Raw genomic sequence first — 19,140 nt, 5'->3', positions numbered from 1 at the left:
GGTGTCTATGATTGAGAAATCTTGATTATGAAACTTTGCTATTTAACATGAAATTCATACAGCTAAGCTAATTGCTTTAGATGAATGTTACTGGAATCCAAGAGCACAAATGGGTTCCAATTACCACCACTTTAATTTGCTAACTTGGTTTTTCACCAAACACGAATATGTTAACTGCTATAGAATTTAGGTGTTCCCAAACATCTTTCCTAAATATTTCCATCCAATGAACATACTGGGAAAGTCTGTTTGAGAACTGAAAAAGTTCTCCATTTCTTTGACGTAGGAAATGTCCATGCTGTTGGGAAAAGTGACAGATTTTCACATTTCCCCAGACTATCCTTCCTTGTCTCACATCCACATGCTGTTAGTCTTTACAGGGACAGTTCAAATTCAAATTTCTCCTCCTACAAAATGCCTTCTGTCTACCCTTCCTCTCAGGATGTATCATCCACAGCAGTGTCCTGCCCTCTTCAGGCTGGACTCCTGGAAATATAATGGAATGTGAGGAAACTAACGTGGAGCAACCAGTAAGAACCTGGCATTCTGAGAAGCAATTCTCTTCCCTCCATGCTCCCAGACCTCCCCGCAAAGCATCTGAAGACAGCAGCATAGGACGTTGATAAACCGTGAGAACCAAAGATCATGAGAAACCATCACTTTGAAAAGCCCCTTTTTTCCTTTAGGCTCTTGGACTCAGACTGTTTTTTAGGGTTCAGACAGTATGGTTTATTTTTTAAGTTTTAAAGTCTTGGAAGACTTATGTAATAATTCTCAAGTAAATGAATTGGGAAGCTTGAAATGAACACAGTTTACACAATGGGCAAATTTATCACCAACTGAAGACAAATGGTGCGACAGTGAACCTATGAAGAGAGCCTGTAAGTAAAGCAATAACAAGAATGTTCTTCTATCAATTCAGTAGAAAAAGCTACTTTTTTGTTAATCAGGTTTCTACGGCAATTCACTGACATAATGATCGGGGGATGGGAACTTACTGCCGCCATATCCTTAATAAGTTTAATGATGATCTCTGAGATCTGGGTAGGAGTTGAGCCCTTCATCCACCAATGACTTTCACCTCGTCGAATGTAACTACAAAGAAAAGTCAGCATTTGCAAGCTAATCAGTGACAGTTACAAATGAATGAGATGAAAACTGTTATTTCAGCATGCATTTTAATTTTTAAAATGATTCAATAAATCAGGGCATTTTTTAAAAGACAATAAATCAAAACACGCATTACTCATAATCTATCTCTTCAACCCCAAGAGGGTAACTATCGATATATGTTCCCTTTCAAATATTTCACTGTATATATATTACTTTTGCATACATCTTCTAGGACAGTGCTATTCGAATTATATCCAGAGACCATAGACTATTTGTTACCAGTCCACATAAAGATAATAAAGAGCTTGTACCGGAGTATGCCAATTACATCGCTGAGCATACTACTGTTTAGTTCAGCTGGCATTTTTTCCCCCCCGAGCGAGACTATCCAGATGAATAAAGGGATACACTTATTTACATTCTGGTGCTATCTGCTTAATGTCATGAATTGGCTCTTTTCCTAGCACCATTCCAGACATCTCCAATTTTCTGCTGTTATACACAATTCTGTAACAAACATCCCTGCATATATATCTTTGTGCACATGTATGAACTTTTTTGAGAGAAACAGTTCTATAAGAAGTAGAATTGGTAGGTCAAAGGATATGCACATTTTAAATATAGTGATATGTTATCAAACTGACATCCCAAAAGGTTACAGCAATTTACATTAGAGGTCATAAAAAAGTGCCTATTTCTTCATAATGCTGCCAATGCAAGGACATCTTCCTATTGTTTTGATCTACATTTCTCTGATTACCAGTGAAGTATCTTTTCATTTATTTATTGGCATTTGTAATTTTTCTTCTCTGAACTGACCATTCTTGTCATTTGTTTTTGTATCAGTTTTTTGTCTTTTTCTCATTGATTTGTAGTCATTCTTATAACATTATGAGTAATAATTCACTGCCTACTATATAAGTGTGCAATATTTTTTCCCAAGTCAGTTATTTGTATTTTAAAACATTTAATAGTATTGTCTATCAATTTCTATTTTTATGTAGCCAAATCTGTGAGTTATTTTCACGTTCTGTGTTTTGTTTAAGGGTCTTCACAAATTGAAGATTATAAAAACATTCTTCTATAATTTGTCTTATTTGAGTTTAAATAATATATAAATAAAGCTTTAATTGAGCTCAAGTTTATTTTGTATATGATGTGAGGATGTACAATCTTTTTTTGTACTTGGGAACTATTCTAATGTTATATATTCAGCCAACTTTCCTTTCCCCACTAATTCGAAAAGACACTTTTATTATATACAGTATCCTCTTTTATACATGGGTCAGTCACTTACGGCTTTCATTTCCGGTAAATAAGCAAACAAGGTGAAATTTGAAATGTTTTAATTCTCCAAATAGTAGCTCACTCTGTTCTATTTCTGTACTAAAACAGATGCAGTGACCAACCTGGAATTGAAAATCATCGGAAGGGTAACTGTTGTAACTCCTTTGCCCACGGAGGTACCAGCTGTTCCTGTGATGGTGGTTCCTTTAGCTTTGAGCTGTACTGTGAGCGCTTTGGCAATGCATCCTAGAAACATGTCCAGGATACCTAGCTTATTCCAATCTCCTTTCTCGGTTGAGTGAATAATATCACTGATATCTGCTGGGGGGAGGGATTTCACTCCTATAATGCTGGCTAGACGATTAGGGGTCACTTCAGGCAAAACTCGTCTTAGTAAGGAGGTCACCTAGTAAGAAGAAGAAAAGAAAAAAAATCCTATTTAAAGACTGGTGTTTTAAAGTTTTCATTTTTTAATGAGTCTAGCTATCATTCCATGACTTTAAAAGCTTTGAGAAGGACAGGGAAATGATTTAAACACGATTTGATTTCTCAAGTGGTTACTACCACTCCAGGACAGCAAGAAAAAAAGCATATCTCTTACATTATCATTATAAAGACATTATATATCTCATGGTAATAATTACATTCAGTAGCCAGAATACTCTTCACAAAAACACATCAGGAAAATGAAACATATTTCGCTCTTCCGTATTCTCATTATAACGAATGAAAAATAAGAAGCATGGAGTAAAAATATAATCCAAAACCCAAAACGTAACAAAAACCGCAAAAAAACCCAAAACCACTTCTCTTTGCTACAGTAATTTTTAACAAAGTTTCAAGTAACAAAATAACCGCAAGGTAAGTGGTATGACCAGCCACCTGTCTCTGGACTCGCGGAGAGGCAGTGTGGAGCAGTGAGAAGAGGTCCTGGAGCAGAGTCAGCTGCTGGGCCAGATACTGTCGGCCCACGTTGGAGCCACTCAAGGCCAAGACCATGGAGAGCAGCTCAAAGCAGTAGGCATCGGAGGAGGCATCTTCATCACTGGGCTGGGAATTGGCATTTTCTTTGCTCGATATGGCATGTTCCCATTCTTCACGAACTCTGGTGGCTTCCATGCGGATAGCCTGGACAATGTGAGCACACACCTATTTGAGGGCAAAATAAAGAAAATGTAAAAACATACGTGTAAGTCCTAGTTAAAAAAAACCAAAAAACCCCCCAAGAATATTAGTTGATACGCAGTCTAATAGTCTTTTTCCCAGTTAATTCTCCAATGTACTATTCTTTTAACCCATCTTAAAAACAAGGAAAACCAGGGGAACCATGATTAAAAATCTGAATACCTAAAATCAACTAGTATAGAAATGAATTATATACTAGTTACCAATTCCCCTGATTGTGGTTAAAGATAGCAAATGAAAACAAATTACCATATTTAATCACTTCTAAGGCACCCCCCCATTTCTATTCATGTGCTTTACAACTGACACAATTCATAAAGTAATTGGCTGCAATGCTTTTTTTTTTTTAGTGATAACATAAAATAACTGCATGTTCTACAACCGGTAGCTTCTAAGACTCAATAGAATGTTAAAAAGATAAAGCACAAATATATTTATGTTATTTATTTAAAAGATTTAATGGTGTTGAAAGTTAAAATAATATGCTAATTTAAAACCTAATTCAAAAGTATTTTATTTGACTTTTGAAGGGCTAATTTTTATGTTACTTAGGCACACCATTAATATGAACAATCTACTACTATTCCCCCAACTCCTGAATTAAAAATATCAGTGCTGGTTTAGTTAACATTGTAACTGCTTGGGAAAATAATTTTTTTAAAAATCAACCAACCAACAACAACAACAAAAAAAAACAGTGGGGAAAGGAACACAGGAAATGCAAATGAAATATGATATAGGTGGGTATTTGACACCAAAATGAAACAATCTACCTGAAAATGAGAAAAACAAAGAGCAGCAAGGTAAGAAAGTTAACATTCATAACAAAATCTTTAAAGTGATGCAGGTATGCCAATATATTCCTTCCTCTCTAGAAAAAGGCAGGACCTATAAAAGAGTCAGCATAAAAAAGCCTCCATAAATTTTGGAAAATGCTTTATACTTTCAAACAAACAAACAAAAACTGATGAAGACAATGAAATGGCTATTAACCAACCTGTTTTTGTAGGTTAGTCAGTTTACTTCTGCTGAATATGATTCCAACCATGTGTTCTTTCAGGTCAGCATCTGATGTTGCCTTTATATAGAAAAGGAAAAAAAAGAAAGCAAACTCTTTCAATAAAATTTGTACATTTGACATTTTGAAGTATCTTGAGAAATAATCATGCAGGTAGTTTTACAAGGTGAATTTACTCACTATTGGCTAAAGTGACTACAAAAAGGACAAAATTTGTGAATTTAAGAAATTCAGAGAAGTATTCTTCATGTATTTCTTTAATCTAGTCAATTTCTGTCACTTTGAATCTATTTCTAAATTATGAACATTATTAGTTCACATCCTACATTTGGTTATTAGAAGAGCAACTCTGGAAAATGACATTTGGTTAAAAGGAAGGTGTCCTAACAAAACTCTGATAATGGTCTTCAATGAAGCTACTCTAACAGCAACAGTAATCAAAGAAACATACCAAAAGAATACAAATGAAGGTTGACGTTTCATAGCACGTATCACGTGTTTGGTACTCTTTTAAGTGATAAATATACAAACAGAAATAAATACACACACACACACACACACACACACACACACACACACACACACAGAGACAAATCTTATTTAATTTTTACAAAAACCTCATAAGGTAAGATCTGATGTTCTGCTTACTTTACAGGTAAGAAAACTAAAGCAAATACTCTTCTCTGAGAACAAAAAAATGACTCCTTGGTTTCACTTTTTTTAGGATAGAGAAAGCCACAAGAGAATGTCACTCCCACCTTAACAATGAGAAAAGTTGATAATCTACAAAATCATAACTTTTTGGGTGCCCATTAGAGAGCTGAAATGGGCAACCAGGTGAACTAAAATCTAAATAGACAAATCCATATAGTCAGACACTTCAAAATTCTTCCTGTACCTGACAGAACAAGTAAATGAGCAAACAAACACAAATCAGTAAGGTTCTTAAAGACTTGAACAAAACAATCAAGGAACTGAACTAACTAATATTTGTGGAACCCTTCACAGAACAACAGCAGAGTTCACATCCCTGTCAAGTGCACGTGGACATTCACGGAACTATACTGTCCTATGAGCCAGAATTCAGGTCTCAACAATCTGAAAATTAAAGGGATGAAATTAGACAAAGTGTAGTTTTTGACCACAATGGAATGAAACTAGAAATTAATATTAGAGAGCTATCAGGAAAACTTCCAAATATTTAGAAATTAAACAAGATACTTCTAAATTACCCAGAGGTCAAAGAAGAAATCAAAATAGGAGTCAGAAAGCATTTTGAACTGAATGAAATGAAAAAAAAAAAAAAACCCACAACACACCCAAATTTGTGACACAAAATACTCCTTCGAAGATTACAGCATTACTTATGTGAGAAAACAAAGGTCTCAAGTCATCATATTAGGATATTAAGAAATGGGAAAAAGAACAAACCAAACTTGAAGCAAAGATATGGAAAGACATAACAAAAGAAGATCTATCACTATAAAGTCTACTGATACTAGAAGGATAATAAGAGTATATTATGAGTTACATTATGAGTATAATAAGAGTATATTACAGTTACTTCTCAGCAACCAAAAGAACAAACTACTGACACATGCTCTTACACTAAGTACAAGAAACCAGATAAAAAGGCTACTTTCTATACGGTTTCACTAAATCACATCTGGGAAAGGGCCACACTGTAGGGGCAGAAAATAGTTCAGTGGTTGTCAGGGGCTAGGAGTGAGATGAGGGGATCGAGCGCATAAAAACATCAGGGAAATTCTGGGAGTGGTGTGTTTTAAAGCTTGATTGTGGCGGTTTCACCACTGTATGCACTGGTCAAAATTCATCCGATAATATAGTTTAAAATGATGAATTTTTCTGTATGTAAATTTTATTTCAAAAACCTGACTTAAGAAATGATTCCCTTAAAAGTTATGTTATTCCACAGGCATCCAATAACTAGTATAACCTTTCCTATTCAACCTTAATGCCTAATGTTAGGTCAGCCTCTTCAATGTGCCCTTGCTCCCATCCTATTAATCTAACTTTCATCCATTCTCTTTCAGGTCTAACTCAAGTCCAATATCCCCCAAGAAGCCTTGTCTGATTACTCCAGGGCACAATAATCTCAATGTACTCTGAATCCTATGACATACGCAATTTTCTACATATTTAATACTTTGATTTTATACTAAAAAGTATCCCTGTCGATCTCTTTTTTTTTGGGTGAGGAGGGTGGGTGGACTGCTCATACCTAAGAACAGAAGCTTTTTGCGAGCATGGTACCAGTTCTCAAAGTTGTTTAGCAAAGAACTGCCATTTGTTAAAATTTAGTTGATTTAATGAGCAGTTACTCAGTCTTGTAGTCATCCAAATGATACCTCCAAAAGATGCCGAAGAAAATTACCAGTGTTTATAAAGTGCTATTTTTTTTTTAACAGACCCCCAAAGAGAAAACTGTGAATGATTTAGATACTACTGTATCAGAAGGCACAGGGTTAGCCTAGGTGAGTCCTTGAAATTATCTTTCAAAGGGCTATCAAGGTTGACTTCTCTTTTTGAAAATGGATGAAGTTTTCCTCTTAGATACGGTGCTTTAGTTTGGACCAATTAAGTAAGGCAAATGCATTTTAGAAGAAATTTCAGAAACAGTACAAAGAGCAGGTTATTCCAATAAAAATTTACCAAACACATGTGTGATAGTTCCTTCACCTTCCTTCTAATTAAAGGAAAAAATATTAACTGCATAGAAACTAGTATCACATATCTATTAAAAAACACAGCAATACATGGATTTCACAAAAGTAAGAAAATAAGAAAGGGAAATAAATATTTTTAAATACAAGTAAATACATTGTATACTTTTTCCTCTCCTTCAGGTGACGACAACAGTGCTTTTTCCTCTTGTTCTGGCGTTGGTTCAGCATCTCCAGAGATGAGCTTTCCAAACACCTGATGAAGAACACAGGAACGGGAGAGCAAATTAATGGCAGCAGTCACCACTGTGAAGGCCAGAGGACTCAACAGCTGACTCTGCAGGTTTTATGATGCTACTGTGCTACTTTGGCTACATACCACTGCTTCTCAGAATTATGAATGCAAAATGAAACGCAAGAATTTAGGGCTATGAGAAGGAAAAATGGGTAACATGTGAACCAGCAATCTTTAACAAGGTTTACAAAATATTCTGTTGCCCTCTTGGTATTACTATTGAAGTAGCACATTATTTCAATTTATCCTGTGCTCGAATACGTGGTAGGGACACTCACTTGTGATGTAATGAGTCTGAACACTCGCAGAGTCTCAGCTTCACAGTTCCTTTGCTGGGCCACACTGGCTGAAATCTGGCCAGCAATCTTTGTGCTTTCGCCATCCTTCCAGCCCAGAACCTTAACTTGCCGAACTCTCAGTGTGTTTTCTGGGCCCTTTAATTCAATTTTGATGATGTGATTATCCCCTCCTGGAAGTTCACTTGTTACCCAACCTATATGCCTGGAATCCAGATCAACCTAGGAGAGCAGAAAAGGGATAGAAACCTTATAGTGATACAGGTGTATCACCATTTTCTCTCTATCCTAGACTTAGTGTTAATAACAACAAGCTCAGATAATAAATAATTGTACACACAGTGAAGTTTATTAGGTTACTTCACGCTGATTACCTTATTCAAACCTCATGAGGGTAAGTAATACTAGAGCAGCCATTATACAGATGAAGAAAGTGAGGTTAACGCCGGTGGAAGGATTCCAGTTAGTGATGGAGTTGAGAATTAAAATGCAGGTCTGGCTTCCAAGCACAAGTTACATAAGTGAAACTACAGCAGACAATTCATGTGACTTTACCTATACTGACTGCAAGTAGAAACACTCACGTGATCAGCAATGAAGTTCTGTTTTGTGCATCTTCATATTTAAAGCACATTTAAAGCAAGGATTTTTGATGTGCAGTTACTTAATATGTTTTACTTTTGAAGAAAAATTATATAATGTGTAACTTCGTATTTTTGATTACTTATTTCACTATATTTCATTGAGAATATTGCTTTTTTCAAGGATTAAATTTCAATGCACTGTGAAATGGTTTTTGACACTATTCACTTGGTAAAATGAAAATTATTCTTATGGCATTTGATGTCCAAGAAATGGCCTGGGACTTCTACATTGTTTTTGTAGACAACTAAATTAATATTATTTTAATTGATAATTTCATTTTTCTAAAAAGAGCACTAAGCATAAACAAATACCATCTAGTTTAATAGGATTATTTATCCAAATTCTTTAAAAATTTAGATGAAATGTATTATTTATTTAATCTAAAATCTCAATTCATTCTTTCAATATGATTTGGAAAAATAAAACAAGTGATCAACTTTCACAGGATAAAGTAGCTATAGAATAACAGTTTTGATAAAGTTTCACTAATACAAGTGAGTGAGTTTATACAGAATCTCAGACACATGTCCAGATAAAACTTAACTTGTTTTGAGACTTGGTTTGTAAACTGACTTTCAACTTGGATGTAGTTGCAGTGTTATAAGTGAAACATTTTCAGGCTAGAGGACAACCACCTACATCTTAATCTGAAGTATACATGAATTAAGGTGATAATTGTGAATCAGATTTATGATGAATTTTAAGGCACCCTTAATCTCTGCAGGGGGGCAGCAGTCAGAGTGGAGGACTGTAGGCACAGTATAATTGCTCATGACTAAAGAACATTTAGGGGAATAATGGGCAAGATGCTTAGCACAGGGATGGTTGTAACTTCCTATACGTGGACCATTTGTCAATTTAGTGTTTTGTAAACAGATGATTTCCTATAATACTTTGGTGGCATGCCAAAATTAGAACTCAACAGTGGAAACTAAGAAGAAGAAGTTTCTCCCTGGGCAGTAAAACATTTAATGACAAAACTTTAATTACCTGCTTTATTCTGCACAAATCTTCTACTGCTTTGCCAGTTAGGAAGGTCATTGAGGTAACTTTATTCTAAAACAGACAATTCAAAATAGTTATTATGCCATATTCCTGGCTCCAGAACTCCCAGTGATTTCTCACAGCACAGCAATATCACATCAACTCTCCTGCTTGTCTTTTACGGTCCTTCCTAACTGACTTCATCCCATCTGTCTGACAAACCTCAGTTCCTACAACTCCATCCCGTCTTTTCTTATTTTCACAAACTCCATCTTGAATCTCACATTTTGGCCCTTCTCTATGGGCTGAGAGAGGAAGCTGGCATTCCCTATTTTCATCCCAAAGTCTAATCATTTAAATTCTGTCTCTATCATGAAGCCTTGTCACTCATGTCCCAATCTCATCACATTACTCTCACTGCTTCTGGAGGTAAAAGGAAGGAAGGTGGGTAGCTTAAGCAACAAATATTTGTGAGTATCATGATGTAACCAGATTACCTTATGGACTTAGAGAAGGATATATGAGAATGATGGGCTCTAGCCCCTCGAGATCCTTGTCAGACTAGGGAAGGAATATTAACACACAAGTAAATATCAAAAGAAATTCAATACCTTTAAGCACTGAAAAGAGCCATGCTGGTACTAGAGCCAGAGACTTTAAGTTTGAGTAAGTTTTGTGCCAAGCACAGCAAGAAACAGATTGACATATTAAATCCTCGGAGAGCTGCATGCTTGAAGTGCTACTGGCTGATATAATTCAAACCAACAAATGCTGTGTTTAAGGCAGTGTCGGGGGCAGGCCGGGGGACACAGAGTTACATAACACATATAACTTAGAGGAGGTTTCCTAAAAGGAAGGTGGATGTCAGCAATACATACTGGGGCTTTTAAAAATGAGTATTGTCATGATTTTCTCTCCTAAAAGGCAAAAATGTCAAATTGATTGCAACCATGGTTCTGAGGGCGAGTATGTGCTGGCTTAAAATATGAATCAAAGATAACACTGTACTGAGCAGTGAGTTCCAGCCAGAAAAATGTTTTGATTTATTACACTTGACTTTCCAGTAAGATAAAGTAGTTGTACCAATTAAACTCTTGGGTCTCAAGAGGAGATAAGCTAGTGATATATTAGCTAGGCCTTTTTTCTTATTTAATCTGCGCTGATGGACAGAAGCTGGGGTGGCTGTGGACGGCAAGGAGTGCTCTATAGACTGGACTTCTGTGGCTGGTGTCCTCCATCTAGGTTATCTGAGACCCAAACCTGCCACTCTGGCTCCCTCTGGGAAGGGAAATGCACAGATGGAATAGGAGCAGAATGGCAATGGCCCAAGGAGACTTATTAATACTACATCTGCTAGCAAGCCGCATCCATCCTGAGGGAAAAGACACCAAGAAGCATCCTTCCCCAGGAACGGGGTGGAAGCACGGGGGTCTGGCCGTTGGTGCTACTTTCTTCTCGGTTCTTAACACTCAAGTAAATAGGGCGCTTTTTCCTGTTTAGTGCTTATTGTAAAAGAGTGTTCAATTCAGCTGAAACATGTAGAAAAACTAGAGCTAGGGAGACCATAAGTCATGATTATTTAGGTTAGTCCAGGAACTCCTTCCAACTCCCCCATGATGGCTGGGTGGTGAGGGTTAAAAACTGAAAGCTAATTACACTATAGGTCAGAGTATACTAAATATCATCAGAGTAACGTGAAAAAGAAACCAGAGGAGAGAAAAGAGGCACTGGAAGAGGATTTGTCTGCTGGGTCTTAGATCTGGGGAGAATCTGAAAGGCAGACTTTAAGGGGAGGACTTCCAGGCCAAAGGAATAGCTTGAACAAAGGCATGGAGGTAAAAAATTATAAAGTAATTATTTATTTTGCTTAGCTATAGCCATGGTATATTTGTAATCAGACCTTTTCTTATAAATGGAATTCCTCGGTGCTCCTAGTCACATTAATCTCTTTTTAGACTTTTTAAAAGATTTATTTTGGAAATACAAAAATGTGGTTTGGTTGGTGAAGTTCCAGGTGAAAATCTTTTTGCTAAACTCAGAAATGAGAATGCATGATTACTAAAGGTCTGAAAAGAACTAACGAACTACAAATTAAGTTTCCTTTCTTACCCCAAGATCTCGGGAATTGTCCACATGGACAGATACATAGCGGGCGTTGATTCCTTTTACACAGTTGATGGTGATGTTCTTAGTTTTGTTTTTATCCTCATCTCCCGATTCCCAAAAGGTTTCTGTGGAACCATCAGTCAAACTGCCAATCATGGCAGGTCGGCTTGAAGTTTTTATGTCAACGATGCTGGTTAAGTCCTTTAAGCACATTACTATGCATAATTCCTACCGGAAACAAATAAACCTAATTATAATACTCAGATGGAAATCTTCCATGGTAATAAAACAAACAGACATGCGATAAGAAGTAAAAAATAAGAATCAAACTGTTTATGAGTAACTTTCAGTTTCTCCTTCAATACATTGTTGAGTATTAGTAAGACAATACAGGATAACTGTTAAATGACCAACCTGACTCATAGCTTCAAAGCCAGACTGTATGCTGATGCTAAAACTCTCTTCACTATCTCCATCATCTGATTTTGACAAAATATTGTTAATGTGATGAAAGACATTGCTCTGATGGAGGAATTGGTGATCAGATTGCTTGAATTTCAGACTCCAGCATCTAAAAGAGCATAAGCAATATATTAATTATTCTTCAGAAATTTCTAAGGAATTCTTGGGAAAAAAGCACTTGATAGGTAATATTTTAAGAAATCTAATGCTCTAGGCAAAAAATACAAATTTTAAAAATTCAGGAAACAAAATCATTACTCTTGCCTTTTTTTTTGGAGAAATATAGGTCATTTCTTTTGAACAATATAAATTCTAAGGAAAGTTCACCCATTTTAAATATAGAAAAACTGGATACATGAAGATCAAGGCTACAGAAGTAAAAAAGGTAACAAATCAGTTTTGTGGACAAGTGTTACCCCAAATGTAAGCGTCTCTCAAATTTATTAATCTTATAATTCCATACCAGTTCATCAGAGTATAAACACACCTTTTACTTCAAAAATCTTGAGAGAAGGAAATAAAATCTCCCCTCTGCTGGTCTTATCATTAGGGATGTGGGGAGCCAAAATCACTCCATCAACTTATTTCTTATAAAAATAAATGCAAGATTTATTTATATGTGTAGTCTAGTATGTGGCTCCAATGACAAGGTTCACAATGTAAAAGTAATGTTAAATGTCAGCAAGTTGGGACTTAAAAATAGGTGATGCTCTTCAAGGCACTTTTAGGATTGGCTGCATATGACTAGGCTCCATTTCTTTTGGTACTCTTTTCAACTCAAAACCCTATTTTGATTTCTGTTTTTGAGATCTCATTCTCCCTCTCCCTTTTTGTGATATTTAAGATTCTGCTCTTGAGTCGCACTGAGACAAGTGACTTGGCGTAGGAGAGGGGAGAAAGTGAGGAAGATTGCTACAGACTGTGGTAATGTGGTAATTTACATCACTAAGAGTACATTATCCACATTTTACAGAAGGGCTAACAGGTATGAGCAAAGAAGAAAGACAGTTCTAGATTATGACAGTAATAAGGGAGGCATCATTCATATGATGCAGGGAATCTTTCTTACTTGAAAGAGGTCTTTCAAGCACTTTGTGCTTTGACTACTTCATAAAAATTTCTTTTACAAGGGACCTAGAATACTTAGATATAAAATTACCTCAGGGCCATTTGCTGTAATGAACTGCCACTGGGGAGAGACATCATAAGATCGGAGATCGTTTGAAGTAAGCGGTGAAATGTATGTGGTAAAGGATGAGCGGCTTCCCCTGCAATCACTATATCTGAGAGTGGATGTTCACATACTCTCGTATCTTTCTCCTAAGACAGAAATTGAAAGCAAGTTGATCAGTATGTTTGCTGGAAGGAATTTTCCCCACCAAAGAATACTGTGTTATGTATACTTTAAGGACACTCGTGTAACGCAAATGTAAACACCACCATCAAACCATACCCAAAACATCCATTAAGATCAACGAATTATGTTTATATTATTTTTAAGGAAAAAGTGATAAGGTCACCTATAAATAAAATCACCAAATACCTGAGATGAGCATCAATTCTAGTGGGCTTACTAATCGACTAGCAGAAAAGAGCTATTCCCCTCAGCTGAGCCTCACCCAAAATGCTGACCCACAAAGCTGTGAGCCCACAAGCCACTGTTTTAATCTGGTGAGTGCTGGGGTGGCTTGTTATGCAGGAATAGATAGCTGTTATGCATGTGTTACAATCTCACACTGTTAATTGCGGGTATTTTTCTATTTTTCATTGCAGTTCTATTGATTTTTACTTCCTATTTTCAAGGCTATCTTATTAACGAGATACATTTTTAGAATGAAACTTTTTTCATTTTGCAGCAAGCCTCTTTATTCCTCTTAATAATTTTGTCTTGAAGCCTATTTTTTCTGATGTTGAAATAGCTGTACCAACTTAATTTTAGTTGGCAATTATCCAGTGTGTCTTTTTTCTAATCTCCTTCTTTTAATCTTCCCATAACCTTAAGTTTTAGATGTGATGCTTATAAACAGTATCTAGCTTTTGTTTTTTGTAATTATTCTGACAGTTTTTGTCTTTCAAATGGAGGATTCAGTCTTCCACCTTTTTGTTCTAGAAATAGAAATGAGACCCACAAGTCACAGCTACAGAGGTAGAAAAGGGACTGGAACTCAGGCTGCGAGAGTCCTAGTCCAGCACTCTTCCATTATGCAAGCTGCCTTCTATAAAAACCCAGACCCTTCTAGACAAGCGGTTTTGAATTTCATGTTCCTATACAGTATCATTTTTACTCTCTGGTGTCTTACAGCAACGGTGTAAAGTAGACCGATCCTCTCTGTAATGCTGCCTTCGTTACCCGTCTTACATTGTACTACACTAGTATATAGCTTCCAGTCGATTGCTTTGTGACAACGATGTCTAGTGAGAAATCAGAATTGACTGACAGCATTTTTGGAGACAAAACTTTCACTCAGTATGGTTCATATGTTGCTCACAGCACTGAAATTTTATTCCTGCCTTTAGGTTATATAATCTGTGAATGACCTCATGCAAGTTACTGTTTTATCTGAACGTGGTTCCACTCATCTATAAAAATATGGACAATTAAAAAACCAAAAACCCCATTTACTTGTTCTGCATTTTCTTTGTTTGTTTTATTTTCCTCATCCTCTTCTTCCTCTGGTTCCACTGGAGCCGGAGTCAGTGATGCCACAAAATGCCACAGAATATCATGGAGAGAAGTTGTTTGGATGACGTTGCACAGAAGCCAGTTGAAAGCCTGAACAAAGGATGGTTAAATAAGTCCAAGATAAAAAGCAAATAAACAAGTAAAAATAGCAGGGCTTTTCTAACTTGGAAACAAAGAACTTTCATGGACTAAGTCTTTTAAAGAAAGATGCCAGGAAGTCTAACCATTACACTGAAAGCACACTGAATTTAACATAGTTAATAATTTTGGCTCTAATTTTAACAAGTAATAGGGAAAATAATACCTATGAAATGAAATACTTTTCAAACCACTTTTTATTTCAAAAATTTTTCTTAATTTATTCAAGCACATTTTCTTCCAACTTGCATTTGGGATCAACATAAAATTCTTCTTAAATTCTATACAAACTACCATTTACTTAAATATATTCATATTGATCCCATCAGTAAATAGCAGGTTACTTCCTACCTATGATAAAGAAAAAAAAATTTATTATATACTAGTCTATGATATATACCAATCCATTTCCAGAGAACAGAGACTCAGGTAAGTTATCATTGTTAAATTTGTAACAAGCCCTACTTTTCATCCCCTTTCCATGATGATTCTAACTGAAATGACACTGTGATTACAAAAAGCTTTTTTAAAAAAACATTATCAGGATTCAAATAATAAAGCAATGCAGAATAAACTTTCTTCAGAGTGCTTAAATATGAAACTCTAAATTCATTAATATTCATAACCTTAAGAGTTTAATTTTGATGTGAACATTTGATATTTTCTATTTGCTAATGTCCCTTAATTTGTCACAATGTTTCATAGAAAAGTGATATTATTACATAGACTCATCACATGACTTGTGTGATCAATGAATCAGTAACCCTACTGATGTATTCTTACCTCCATAGCAAAAACTCGACAAGCAGACTTCCTTAAGGCCTGCTTCATTGCTATTTCAAGACCTTCTAGATCATGATGCTGTATAACAAAAGCTAAAACTGGCCACTGGAAATTTCGTTCTCCTTTAGAAAGGGAGCTGTGGGCAGAGATTAGCCGGGAAAGCTCAGGAGATGGATGTCTCAAGAGGGAAGAACCAACTTCTATTAAAAAAAAAAAGAACATTATTCATTTTCATAGACAATATGATTAATATATTTAAGATGATTATTTACTTTAGAGTCTTTGGATTTTTTTTTTGTTTTTGCAAATCCTAACAATTTTAATTTTTACTGAGGCTCAGAAAGATTAACTATCTCACGGTCCTAAAGTCGTACAGCTATTAAGTTGTGGAGTTGATTTTGAATCCAGATCTGAATCTAAAGTCCATGCTTTCCAAAACAATAAACACTAAGCAATTAATTTTCTCCTTAAATGGAATCTACATCTTATCCCCAACATTTTCTAAAGGACTGCTTTATAACAAATGACATCTCAATAAGAGTGCAAAAATCATTGTTGAATGAACCTATACATCATTAACATTTGATTTATCCTCCATAATATCTTCCCTGAGATCTTCAGTAAGATATATTATCATCTACTGAGAAATACAAGGGCAGATTTTCATTTAGTAACTGGTCTGTCTGATAAACATATCTTTTTTTAACATTTTCTTTTCTCTTGGGTTTCTCTCTTTATGCTTGAAACGGAACCAATCAACCCTAGTTTGCAGCTGTTGATACCAACTGGTCCAGATTATCTAATATTTTTACTAATTAAGAGCTAGTCATGGCCCCAAATTATATTATCTATTGAGAGTGGCAGTTGCTACAAGAATTACGAGCTTCTATTAGGACTGGGAAGATAACTGCTAAAGTGTAAGTCATTGGAAGTGATAGTTCACTGACGCTTAGTAGAAGGGATAATGGTAGAAGCAGTTGGCTTAGATACCTAACAAGTAATGTATTTTAAAGTCAATTTATTCTTGAATAACACTTGACAATCTCTGGGTGTCTCTTCCAACTGAGATGCAAAATTTAGAGAGACACATTTATGGCTGTTACACATAGAAGGCACGTCTACTATAATTTAAAATTAATCCATTCCTCTCCCTCAAAAATTAGATTAAAAAAACCAAACAAAACCTTTTGGATCACTCAGTTTTCTTTTTTATCTTTATACTTACCAGTGTCTCCACTGTTAACTCTTCTTCTAGGGATGGCTTTAACTCGTGCAGGTAAAATGGAGTGTTGTTTATCATATTCAGAAGCAACAACTGAGTATGATCTTTGGAAGACAGTTCTCTTGGCGAGATCAGTATCAGTTATAGGACTAGTTTCCAAACTGCAGACAGAACAAGACGACAGATAAAAACTCAGGAGAAAAAGTGAATGATGTGACACTATATTTAGTTTATAACAGTGCAGTCAAATATGTGAACCTACATTTCATGTGGAAGAATACAAATTCAAAGTCAACTTGACAACTTCTTTTTAAATCATAATTTGATCTTTCCAAATGTAGTCACATTTTGACTGATTTCAGAACTGCATCTTAAAACTTTTGGTTTTCTTAAGTCTGCTTTGCATTTTACATGAAAAAAAGAAGAAAAGGCACCAAATGTTCTAAGCTCCTTTCAGAATCAAAAGCACTGTGGGGGAAGACATGTGTCATGATATTCAGGAGAAACAGGCAGCTATATCCATAAGAGCACTGAGTGGAAAGAAAATGGATATGTACATACAGAAACATAATAAAACGGAAAGTGAAAGGATGCAATTTTCTTCTGGTGCTGGTTCTCATTCTTGGGATTTGCTGCCCAAAGCCCCATCCAGAGCACGGCCACAACAAAGTGTAACAAGAAGTAACAAACTGATTTCCAGGGTCAGAGTTAGATGATACTTACATCCTATATGAGAACTCAATGGTTTTCAAGCGGGTTTTAATAAACCAACAATTTTTCTATTTACTATAGTAGCATTAAAAAACACTGGAAAAGGTATTAAGATGGTTATACAATTTCCTTCATTGAGGCATTTTATAAAAAAGAGAAACACCTTTCCTTACTTTCTAAGACAAATTTACAAACTACTTTTTTTTCAGGTATTCTTTTCTCTGTCACCTCATTCCAAACTGGGATATTTTTGTTCACCCTGAGTTCTAGAGTTGTTTCTTTTCTACCATTCAAGCAAGGTTTAAAAATCCTACGTCCCTCAGTAAAGTTTATGTATTTTCTAGTAAGTGGCCAACTCCCTGGCCATTCTCTTTACTCACTGCCTAAGTGTGTGCACATTCTTGTTTGAATGGTCTATAAATGTTGTACATAATTAATTGGAGTAAAGGTGCCTGGATGTCAGTTTGGGCTGTTTGGTTCCAGAATGATAGGGATATGTTTAACTTAATTCACTTTACATATGGTGTCACTATAAAGCACAAGACATCTGTTCTGCTTTCAGAGGAAGTTTATCAACTTAAAAAAATTGTTGTACAACCTAAGAAACACCGACTTCTTCTTTTAAAAATGATCATGCTTGTGAAAAAACTCAAGCAACACAAGAAAACCCAAGGGAAACAAAGAGGACCATCATTAACCCAAACTTGGCTACCTTGGGCCAGACAATTCCTTGTTGTCGGGGCCTGTCTTGTGTACTGGGGGATGTTTAGCAACATCCCTGGCCTCTACCCACCAGGATGTCTGTGGAACCAGCATGTTTATGACAAAAAATGTTTTCAAACTTTGTCAGATGTCATCTCAGAGGTAAAATCACCCCATGTTGAAAACCATTGATTTAATGGATTCGTTATTCATTCCCTTTTATAACAGCTTGAGTTTGTAAAGATTTTTTGAAAGAACAGCTCAAAGGTGCTATAGTCTCAAATTACTGTATGCCTGAGAATGTCTCAACCTGGCCAAATATAAAACACTTGGGTCATAGTTTTGTTTATTTAGGATTCTGTGAAAATTACACTTACATGAATAGTATAGAGTTCTTTTTAACATAACTTTTCATTAATCATTTGATTCATTCCATTCATCCATAATTAGGTTCTAATGTTTTCAAGATCTTTTATATCTGAGTATGTCTGAGTGACTGAGTAAAACCTCTAAGGTGACATTTTCTTTATTTTGGAGTTTAGAGACATTGTTTCATTTTGTTTCTTTCATTCAAAGTTGTCACACAGAAGTCTGAACTCAGTCTAATCTTTTCCTTTTGCAAAATGACTTGTTTTTCTATTCTTAGACACATGAAAAAATTCTTGTTTTTTTTTTCCAAAAAAAAGTTTTAATATCTTATAGTCACCCGTTATAAAAATGTGCTTTTAATCTGGAAGTTTAGTACTTTATTATTTGGGGAAGGGTTTTTTTTATATTATAACTTTTTTATATTAATACTTCAGTTGTTATTTGCTGGTTTTTCTAC

General features: G+C 35.5%; 1 protein-coding gene across 8 annotated transcripts in view; it reads right to left on the bottom strand.

Annotated features, from left to right (window-relative positions):
• The window catches only part of MYCBP2 (MYC binding protein 2), a 226,102-nt gene that overhangs the window by 15,193 nt on the left and 191,769 nt on the right, over nt 1-19,140 (bottom strand). For 7 of the 8 annotated variants that reach the window (XM_031466155.2, XM_031466152.2, XM_064493061.1 and 4 more), the window contains 13 exons: nt 16,905-17,062; nt 15,680-15,879; nt 14,699-14,848; nt 13,235-13,395; nt 12,028-12,184; nt 11,617-11,841; nt 9,514-9,579; nt 7,861-8,100; nt 7,445-7,543; nt 4,583-4,663; nt 3,283-3,549; nt 2,523-2,806; nt 999-1,095 (listed from right to left, as the gene is read on the bottom strand). In XM_031466155.2, coding sequence (XP_031322015.1) covers nt 999-1,095; nt 2,523-2,806; nt 3,283-3,549; nt 4,583-4,663; nt 7,445-7,543; nt 7,861-8,100; nt 9,514-9,579; nt 11,617-11,841; nt 12,028-12,184; nt 13,235-13,395; nt 14,699-14,848; nt 15,680-15,879; nt 16,905-17,062 — 2,185 coding nt within the window. The remainder of the gene's footprint in view (nt 1-998; nt 1,096-2,522; nt 2,807-3,282; nt 3,550-4,582; nt 4,664-7,444; nt 7,544-7,860; nt 8,101-9,513; nt 9,580-11,616; nt 11,842-12,027; nt 12,185-13,234; nt 13,396-14,698; nt 14,849-15,679; nt 15,880-16,904; nt 17,063-19,140) is intronic. The other variant, XM_064493060.1, reaches the window with a different exon arrangement.

The sequence above is a fragment of the Camelus dromedarius genome, chromosome 13 (genome assembly GCF_036321535.1).
Source record: "Camelus dromedarius isolate mCamDro1 chromosome 13, mCamDro1.pat, whole genome shotgun sequence".
Taxonomy (NCBI): domain Eukaryota; kingdom Metazoa; phylum Chordata; class Mammalia; order Artiodactyla; family Camelidae; genus Camelus; species Camelus dromedarius.
Note: the sequence above shows the minus strand (reverse complement) of the source record. Positions and strands in the feature narration are given on the sequence as shown.